At 41.4% G+C, this 10,702-nt stretch overlaps 1 protein-coding gene across 3 annotated transcripts in view; it reads right to left on the bottom strand.

Moving 5' to 3' along the window:
- LOC126984077 (parathyroid hormone/parathyroid hormone-related peptide receptor-like) overlaps window positions 1-10,702 on the bottom strand; it is a 115,416-nt gene that overhangs the window by 53,234 nt on the left and 51,480 nt on the right. For all 3 annotated transcript variants that reach the window (XM_050837475.1, XM_050837473.1, XM_050837474.1), the window contains exon 3: window positions 8,006-8,339. In XM_050837475.1, the coding sequence (XP_050693432.1) occupies window positions 8,006-8,335 (330 nt within the window). In that variant the 5' untranslated portion in view covers window positions 8,336-8,339. The remainder of the gene's footprint in view (window positions 1-8,005; window positions 8,340-10,702) is intronic.

Raw genomic sequence — 10,702 nt, 5'->3', positions numbered from 1 at the left:
CTCCTCCCCCTCCCCTTCAAAGTCTTGTTCTTCACGCTTCGCTAGGCTCTGGAGCGGCCTTTAAGATCCGATAGAGTAGGCGGAAGGAGCGGTAGAGGAAAGGGCCGAGGGGGAGAAAAGAAAACGGGAATGTGGTTTACAAGTTGGTGGGCAAGTAAACTTTCTACACCGCGGCGGACGAACCGTTCGCGTCTGTAATATTGAAGTTCGTTGCGTAGGAGTTTGCTATAGCCGAAAGAGTTTTGGTATTGAAGGTCCTTGTCTTTTAGTAGTTTGACAGTTGAAGTAGTTTAATATGGAGATCACTGGGTAGTAGTTTGATAGTTTGAAATTGAAGTTCGTTGCGTTGTAGTTTGATGGGTGAAGTAGTTTTGTATTGAAATTCGTTGGGTGGAAGTTAAATAGTAGGAGTAGTTTAATTTTGAAGATCGTTGAGTAATATAGTAATTGAAGAGGTTTATTATGTAAGTTGGTTGAGTAGTAGCTTGATAGTTGAAGTCATTTGATATTGAGAGTATTGTAAGACGCCTCTCCTCCTAAAATTAACCTCTCTTAGATGCTTTTCCGTACTCTTTTTTTATATGGGCAGTGATTAGAGGGCTTCTTTTTAATGTATTTTTTGCCTTTGAGCTGCTTCCTTCACTGTAAAAAAAAGTTTGATATTAAAGTTCGTCGGGTACTAGTTTAACCTGGTAGCTGCGTGGGTCATGTTTCTTAAAGGCCCTTCCCTCTAAGCGAGAAAAATGAGAAAAAAATCATCACTCACGCAAACCATTTCATAATATTTATCAACGCATTTGTGATCAGTTTATGCATCATCTATTTTGGAGGGTTTATGTCATGGAAAAAATGTGGCCCGTCGCTGGTACACGCTAAAGCCACAAATTTGGTCCGTCGCTGCGATCGGGTTAAGAGTTGAAGTGGTTTGATTTCGAGGTTCATTGCGTAATATAGTTTGCGCAGTAGTTTCATCACAGCGTCCCTGTCATAATTACCAACACTATCACCAACACTCTCGCCATCGTTTGTTTGTGTTGGGAGATGCGTGTGAAAAAAAAAGAACTCATTACATTTCGCGATGGATTTAATGAACTTCATAATATTTTTTTTTTATTCAGTGGACCTGGCTAATGAATGAATGCTCTCTCTCTCTCTCTCTCTCTCTGAGGATGAAAAGGAAGTGGGGGAAAAGAAGGCAGAGGAGGAGGAGATGAGGCACTGGGAACAAAGTAATATAGAGAATAATCAAAGGAAGAGTTAGGCAAAAAGGAAACAGCTGGAGAAAAGAAAGGAGGGGGAGCAAAAGAGAGGAGAGGGAGGAGGAAGACGACACACTGAGATATATAAAGGAAGGGATATCACAAAAACGACGCCTCAGCCTTCTTTTCGGCTCTTGGATTGGTATTTTCAGACAGTTCCGACTCTCACATAAACTATTTCCAAAGGCCAAAAATGAGATCAGTCGGGTTCTAATGAGTGTTTTGTAGGGTCATGCCACAGAAGAAGGGTCAAACTACCACTAGGGTCAATAAATTACCCCAGGAAATGCCCGAAACTCCTACGAAAGCCTTGTCAAATATGTGTGCTGGGGCGCCGGAGTGGTTAAGAATACGGCAATAGATTCCTTCCTCTTCCTCTCCTCTCTCTCTTCCACACCAGATACTTTTTAACCTCCATTACTCATTCCTTCCCCCTTCAGCACCTTCTTGACCCCCATTTTTCATTCTCCTCCTCCTCCTCTTTCTCCTCATTCTTCTCCTCCTGGAAGCGTTTTTCTTCACGCCTCGGTTCGTATCAGCGCGGCCTTTGACACTAGCAAGAATCTTCGCCTGAGTAGAGGGAAGGGTCGAGGGGAGAAGCAATGACAGAAATGTAGCGTTCCGAGGAGAAAAGAAGAGTGTGGGCGTGAAGGAAACTGAAGAGAAAGGGATGAAAGAGGGACATAGATGAGTACCGAAAGGGAAGAGAGAGGTTTAAAGGAGAAAAAGAGGAACATGTGAAAGGAAACGGATACCTAAAATGGAAACAATGATACTTAAAGGGAAACAGTGGAATTTTTAAAGAGCCAAGGATATTTAAAATGGAAACACTGATGATTTTATGGAAAAGTGATAATTAATGGGAAACAGAGCGTGCTTTTTTTGTTTTACACCTTTTCCTGTTGCCGTTGAGCTGTTTCTTTAGCTGTAAAAAAAATGTCAGGAGAACTGTTTATGGAAGAGACTGATATTTAAATGCACACAGTAGTCAATGAGATGAAAAAGGAGGAGAATAGAGATTAAAAAGAGGTGAGAAAAGTTAATAAAAAAAAATGAATAAAGGAGAACAACGATATTTACAGGGGAAACTAGTGATATTAATAGTAACAGACAGTGGATATTGGAAAGAAAAAGGAAGATAAAAAAGTAAAAAGAAAATATTAAAGCCTAGACGCCAAGGAAGCAAGGAAGAAGGGAATGCATGATAAGAGAAGTCAAACAGGGAGGTGAGAAATGACTGACGCGATTAAGATAAAATTCAGAGAAATTCCATCATAGGGGAAGATATGAACGCCTCGGGTGATTAAGGTGATCATTAAAAGTGTTGCTCAGCCCCTCGGCAGGTGAAGGAAATCAAAGGTGTTATCATGTTAGGCTTGGTGGAGGGAGAGGAGGAGGAGGGCGCGGTGTGTCTTTTGATTGAGTGGCGAACGGGAGGCATACTAGGGGTCGTATTGTAAGAGATTTCGCCGCCCAAGAACACATATTTGACAAGCCTTTCGTAGGAGTTGTGGGCATTTCTAGGAGTAGCTTAATGACCCTGGTGGTAGTGTGACCCTTCCTCTGTACCGTGAACCTGAAGAAACACTCATTAGAATCCGACTGACACACTCTTTGACCTTTAGAAATAGCTGATGTGAGAAGCGAAAGTGTCTTATAATACCGACCTAGCTAATCGCTCTACTGGTATGTGGATTAATGAGTAAAGACGCTCGGCTGTACCCTTGAAACTAACCACGAGGTGTTCTGGAAAATACTCTCTTTGTTATCCCCACTCAAAATTACCAAATATATCCCAATCTAAACCTAATCTAACCTAACTTAACACATGTCCCATCCCGTCTTCCCCTTCCACCCCTTCCCCTTCCAGACTCCCAAACCAATATACCCACGCCCTGAACACCCCCTTCCTCACCCCTTTCACCCCCCGTCCCCCTCCCCCGCCAGCCCCCTACGGATGAATTTTCATGTGAAGTGTCCTAACCTAACCTAACCTGCTCTGTTCATGATCGAGCGGGCGCCACATACCCGTTCAGAGAAGAGTAATACGGGACAGGGAGACTCACGGAAGTTCCTCAGTGAAAGTAACGCTCTGTCGTAACATTAGCCGAATCGTACAAAATCAGCAGCTCAGCGGAGAGGTAGTGGAAACAAAAAGTGAAAGAGAATAATCATAGGAAGAGTTAGGAGGAAAAAAGAAAGCAGCTAAGCGGAGAGGTAGTGGAAACAAAATAGTGAAAGAGAATAATCATAGGAAGAGTTAGGCGTAAAGGGAAGCAGAGGAGAATGGCAAGGAGGAATAAAGAAAGGAGGGGAAGGTGCTCTCTCGTAACGTTCCCCGAGTTGTTTTGTCTCTGCTACCAGGTTTTTATAATTATTTAATCTTTGTACTAAACACCAACATAGTTAATACTCCAGGGATTATTTTTTCCTCTCGGGGAGTGTATATTATTTTTTTCAGGTAATTATATTTATTTACCTGTTGGAGGACAGACGCCGGATCTCGAACTATTTTATATAATTTTTACTCCTATTTATTTTTTTTTTGCTTAATCTTTTAATTACTTTACACTTGATATATCATGGATTATGTTTTTTTCTCTGCAGCTATAACTATTTTTTTTTTCAAGTATTTATAAAGAATAATCTTTTTTTATTTCAAGTGTTTATAGATTTTTCTCAAGTGTTTATAATCTTTTTTTTTTCAAGTGTTTATAATCTTTTTTTTTTTCAAGTGTTTATGGAGAATAATCAAAGGAAGAGTTAAGCAAAAAGGAAGCAGTTGGAGAAAGGAAAGGAGGAGCAAAATAAAGGAGTGGGAGGAAGAAGAGGACGCAGTGAGAGGTATAAAGGAAGGGATATCACAAACACGACGCCTCAGTCCTCACTCCTACTCTTGATTCCTTCCTCTTCCTCTTCCTTTTCTATCTAAGGACACACAGATCATCTCGACCCACTTATTTTACTCAACACGAAAAAAAGGTAACGAATGTAAATATAAATCGAATTAGGTTGAAAAACACACATAATAAGAAGAGAACTTACAGAAACAAGAGGATCACGGATAAAGCAAAGCACAAACTACAGCAAATTAAAAACATACAAAACAGACGCAAAAATATACCGAAAAAATAGAATAAAAGAGGCTTACAAAATATTCAAAAAGTAAAAGAATAGAAAAACATTAATACCAGCTAGAAAAAAGAGGTCTGAAAAAAATGTAGCAGAGGTAAATATTAAAAAAAAGAACCACAATTTAAAAAAAAATTTGGGGAAAGGAAAGGAAAATAGCGACGGATTATCCAAACACGCACAACGCAGCCATAAAAACAAACACCCATTCACCGGAGGCAAGAACACGAAAAAGAAGAGTTTGGACAATACTAAGGCCGAGCGAAAAGGGAACAAAGAACAGGAGCTGAAAAAAAATATATATGTTCGCTATCCGATTTCCGGCTTTCATTCCGTATTCACTATGTGCCGAGCCTCTGACCGAAGCGAAGAAAAGAAGAAAGAGAAAAAGAAATACAAATAGAAAAGAATAAAAGTACCAAAAACAATCCACTCACGAACACACACACACACACACACACACACACACACACACACACACACACACACACACACACACACACACACACACTGAGAGAGAGAGAGAGAGAGAGAGAGAGAGAGAGAGAGAGAGAGAGAGAGAGAGAGAGAGAGAGAGAGAGAGAGAGAGAGAGAACCAAGAGATGAGAGAGAGAGAGAGAGAGAGAGAGAGAGAGAGAGAAAAGCGCTGGAATATTTACCAAAAACTGTACAAGTAATTAATGACAAGTGAAATTAAATAGAGGGAGAATAAAAAACAATACAAAACGAAAAGAGAAAACAAAAATAAACAAGGAATCGAGAAATAATGAAAATAGAAAGTCAGGTACGTAGTTAGCAATAAAGAATGAAGGCAAGAACTTCAGAAAATATTAGGCAGCGAGAAAAAAAAAACAAGACAGAACGAATAGGGAAAACAATAATAAACAAGGAATCAAGAAATAATGAAAATAGAAAGTCAGGTACGTAGTTAGCAATAAAGAATGAAGGCAAGAACTTAAGAAAATATTAGGCAGCGAGAAAAAAACAACAAGACAGAACGAATAGGGAAAACAATAATAAACAAGGAATCAAGAAATAATGAAAACAGAAAGTCAGGTACGTAGTTAGCAATAATGAATGAAGGCAAGAACTAAAGAAAATATAAAATAGCGAGAAATACAGAAAAAAATAGTTAAAAGGCAAATAAAGAAAGAAGGCAGGAAAGAAAAAGACAAGCAAAAAACGAAGAAAAAGCGGAACCCCAAAAAAGAAAAGACGGAAAAGAATAATGAATAAATAAACAACTATTAAAAATGATAAATGAAAATATAAAGGCAAAATGCGAAGAATAAAATATGAAAACAACCACAAAAAACGAGCCTTAATTAGAAAAGTGTTCCATAAAATATACACGCAGCTCCACGTTTTCTTTTCCCCCTTGACGCGTCTAAAATATGCTCTCGGGTATTAGTTCGGTCTAATTAAACTCAGCCTGGACGAGCTCGGCAAATACTTTAAAAGGAAAAAAGATATATGAAATTAGATACTTTTTACGCTTCATATAACTCGCATGTTCTCTAGCTTCCTCACACACACCTCTTCCGAAAAACATTGCACGGTTACATAAGAGATAAGAGAGAGAGAGAGAGAGAGAGAGAGAGAGAGAGAGAGAGAGAGAGAGAGAGAGAGAGAGAGAGACTAAAAATAGAAACCACTAAAAATGCTGGGAGATAGGGGTGTGTGGGAGACAGACAGCTCAGGTAAACGGCCAGGTAATATAAAGGAGACAGGTAAATTAGTGGTCGTGGGGGATCCAGGTGAAGGGACGGAGGAAATAAAAGTGGGAGGAGGGGGAGGAAACAAAACAGGGAGGGAAAGATTGGAGGGAAACCTGGAAACATGGAAGAGCAGTCAACAGGGACCTTTTTGACTAATATAGAGGCAACTTGCTATTACGATTTGATTTCTTCGCCAGATACTTGAAGAGACCTGCGGAATTAATTAAATCACTTGCTCCACGTACACACTCATGCCGCGAAGGAGTAACGGTCAATGCTATAATTAAAAGAGCCGTTTTCGTACTAACCTTATCTGCAGGAAACTTGCTGCACAGGCGAATGACTCGGTTTGAAAAATACTTAGCACGAGTCGATATCTGTACTGTATCGCCACGCTTGAACTAACTCACCGTTATTACGAGTTCTTCAAGTAGTTTGAAGCTTACAAGACTTAGTAATCGACGTTACAAAACTTATTCAGGTACAGTTGATGACCTCAACCAAATAACCGTGCAACATGGGGGGAGAAGCTCTAGAAAGCGAGGAGGGAGGAGGAGGAGGAGGCGAGGGATGGATGCTGAAAGAGAAAAAGAGAGAAGGAGAGGGAGGCTGAAAGAGGAAAGGGGACGAAGATTAGGAGGAGAGAGAGCAAGAAGAAAAGTCGGGGGAAAGGTAGGGTTTCACGAGACAAGTGAAATAAGGGCGCCAATCAGGGAAGAGAGAGAGAGAGAGATAGAGAGAGAGAGAGAGAGAGAGAGAGAGAGAGAGAGAGAGAGAGAGAGAGAGAGAGAGAGAGAGAGAGAGAGAGAGAGAGAGAGAGAGAGAGAGAGAGAGAGAGAGAGAGAGAGAGAGAGAGAGAGAGAGAGAGAGAGAGAGAGAGAGAGAGAGAGAGAGAGAGAGAGAGAGAGAGAGAGGAGAGAGAGAGAGAGAGAGAGAGAGAGAGAGAGACAGACAGAGAAGAGAGAGAAGGCAGGTAAATTCGGCAACAGGTAAACAGGAGGGACGGTAAAGTGATTGCCCGGCCAAGGAGGGGCGGCGGACGGACTGATGGACGCAAAGACTGACTGACAAACAAACAGACAAAGGGACTAATTAGGACGCGGAGGCGAAGGAAAGCGAGTTTGCAGCGACCGTCACTCTTTTTGTTAAACACTTAAAAGGAGGTACGTTTTTCTCTTTAGTCTCTCTGTACCTCCCTCTTCCTCTCCCTCTCCCCTCCTCTCCCAATCCTTCTCCTCTCTGTTTCTGTTTCTGTCTCTGTCTTAGTCTATATCTGTGTCTGTCTCTATCTCTCTAGTCCCTCAATCGCAAACATTTTAAACAACACAGGAAGGAAATTCATATACCGATGGAGCTTAACATCTAAAGTGCAATATCTTCTCACCCTTAAAAGATGATGTACAGGAAACCAAGGAATAAAAAACCTAAAATTTTAATGATAAATCGAAAGGTAGAAACGAAACAGCAGTAAAGTAATTAGACTAAAGCAATGAGTGTTGAAAATATGTGAAAGTTTACGTACCTCAACCTACGACAGAGAGAGAGAGAGAGAGAGAGAGAGAGAGAGAGAGAGAGAGAGAGAGAGAGAGAGAGAGAGAGAGAGAGAGAGAGAGAGAGAGAGAGAGAGAGAGAGAGAGAGAGAGAGAGAGAGAGAGAGAGAGAGAGAGAGAGAGAGAGAGAGAGAGAGAGAGAGAGAGAGAGAGAGAGAGAGAGAGAGAGAGAGAAAAGAAAAGAGAAGGAAATAAAGGAGAGAAAGAAAAAGACTCAACAAAAAAACAAAAATAAGAGGGAGAGAATACAGGAGAAAAAATAAATAAGTGACAAAGTGAGTGAAAAATCAATAAAGAAAAGCAACACAACAAAAAAACGCAAGTGCTCGCCTGTCTCTCAACTTACGTGGTGATTATGGCGGAGGCGGGAGAACTGGTGGCGGTGGTGCAAGGTGGTGGCGGAAGAGGAAGGTGAGGGGACGTCTGGTGGGTCCTGGTAGTGGTGGTAGATTATGGTGGTAGTGGTGGTGCCGTCTGGGTAGGAAGAATAGTGGGGCGAGGAGGTGGAGGATGAGGATAAGGAAGAGGAGGATCTGTAGGATGGGGAGTGTGGAGTTGGTATGTTAGGGGGTGTGGGTGTGTGCGGGGTGTGTTGCGGGTGCTGGGTGTGGGAGGTGGGTGTCGCCAGCGCCGCCGTCACTGCAAGCCACACACACGGGACTGTCTGGCGCCGCATCCTGCTGTGGGAGACAAAAGGTGCACGGTAATGAGTTCCAGGAGGCCGACAGGTATGAGAAAGGTAGAAAATGTCTTAATGATGCTGAGAATACGCTACAATTTCACTATACGACTTTCACAATTAAGGGAAAGTGAAGTAGACCACATAATCACAATGCACAAATAAGAATCAAACGTTTGGGAGTCCGACAGGTGTGAGAAAGGTAGAAAATGCCTTAATGATGCTGAGGATATGCTACAATTTTACTATACGACTTTCACAATTATGGAAAAGTTAGTTAATCCTATACAAATCACTATGCACAAATTAGGATCAAACATGTGGTAGTCTAACAGGTGTGCGAAAGGTAGGAAAAGTGTTTTGATGCTCAAGGTATGCAATTAGTTTTACATTTGACTTTTATAAATTACGGAAAGTGAATTAAGGCCCTATCTATCCCCGTGCACAATTTTTTTTATCAAACATTTGGCTATTTTGCGCGTATATGACTTCCAGGAGACTAATAAATAGTGCTCAGGTATTTATCAACATTCCCTCCACTCCATATCTCATCTCTCGGAATTTCGGGGCGCGGCGGAGCTCGGCGTGAAGCCCCTGAAAACACGAGAACAACGATAGAAGCTTTTCCTTGTAAACTAATATTTTTCCAACATTTTTACCGGGGAAGAGAGAGAGAGAGAGAGAGAGAGAGAGAGAGAGAGAGAGAGAGAGAGAGAAACACTAAAAACAAATACAAGAACGAAAGGATAGCAGAACAGAACAGCAACAAAAAAAACGCAGCAAAGAGCGGGAGACGTTATTACATTCACACGTATCGACACATCTCGTATATAGGATTCCGGTCCCTGAAAAAAAAAAATAGCGTGGGGGGGAGTCGAAGTGGGGGCGCAGCGTGTGAAGGAGAGTAATGGGATGGCCACTGTCTATAGGCTTCGTCACGTTCCGGCCTACTAACCGCCCAGCCACTCTTAGTAATGACCGCTTTGGGGGGATGTCGTGGCTTCTGTCGATACGGTGAGAGTTCCGGTAACAAGAGAACCCTGATGATGGTGACTGAGGTGATGATGGCAGGGGAGGAGAGGCAGGTAGATGTTGGAACTCGAGGGAAGGAAGGCGAGGGAGGTAGATGGAAAATGAAGAAGAGGTGGATGAAATACAAGCACAAGGATAGGAATGAGGGAGAGGTGGATGAAATACTAGCACAAAAAGGGAAAAAGAGAGCGGTAGATAAAATAGGAGTACAAGGAAATGGAAGTAGAGAGAAGTAGACGAAATGGTAGATCAAGAGAAAGGAAGGAGAGTGAGGCTGATGAAACAGAAACTCGAGAGAAATGAAGGAGAGAGGGAGAGGTAGGTGAAATAGGAGCTCGAAGAAGAAGAAAATAAGTTAAAACAAGAGATGAATCAAGAGTTTAAGGAAAGGGAAAGGAAATGGAAGTAGACGAAATAGGAACTCAAGGGAAAGAAAGAAAAGGATGGAGGATGAAACAGAAACTCAAGAAAACATCAAGAAAATGAAGATATAAGAAGAAAGAACACGAAGGAGAAAGAGAGTCAAGGAAGATGGATGAAGTATGGACTCAAGGAAAAGGAAGGAGAGGAAGGTAGATAAGATACGAACTCGGAGGGAAAAGAAGGAAAGGGAAGGGAGGAACCTATGTATATACCAACAATTTACAGAGGGGAAGTACCGAAGGCGTGGGGGGGTGAAGTGTTTGTAACTGTGTGTGTCTTGTAGATAATTGATACTTTTTCTCCTCTAATGATGTTGATTCTCTCTCCTCGCATGGTGATGAAGTGAAAGTCTTTGTGATATTCGTGTTGCTTCGTATTCCACGCACCGGAGGACTAAAAGAAATCAATGCAGAGAGTATAAAGAAATAAATATAAAGTCCTTGTAAAACTTCTTCCTCCTCTCTGCCTAACGATGAAGCTTAAGTCTTTGTGATACTTGAGTTGCTTCTTACTCCACGCACCGGAGGACTTAAAGAAATCAATGCAGAAATAAATAAATAAATAAATAAAAAGTCCTTGTAAAGCTTCTTCCTCCTCTCTGCCTAATGATGAAGCTTAAGTCTTTGTGATACTTGAGTTGCTTCTTACTTCACGCACCGGACGACTAAAATAAATCGATGAAGAAGGAATAAAGAAATCAATATGAAGTCCTGACACGTTTAAAAGAGTCCATGTTTGTCGTAGTAGTAATCGAGTGGCAGGCTTTTTTTTTATTGTTGTTTCCTTTTTTGTGTGTCCTTGTGCTGTCTCCTTTGCCGTAAAAATAAAAAATCTCTCTTCGTGATAGACATGTCGCTTCCAATTCCACGTACCGGAGGGATAAGAGATTACAAGGAGAATAAAAAAGAT

This window comes from Eriocheir sinensis, chromosome 55 (genome assembly GCF_024679095.1).
Source record: "Eriocheir sinensis breed Jianghai 21 chromosome 55, ASM2467909v1, whole genome shotgun sequence".
Taxonomy (NCBI): domain Eukaryota; kingdom Metazoa; phylum Arthropoda; class Malacostraca; order Decapoda; family Varunidae; genus Eriocheir; species Eriocheir sinensis.
The sequence above is the reverse complement of the archived record's forward strand: the minus strand, read 5'-3'. Positions and strand labels throughout refer to the sequence as shown.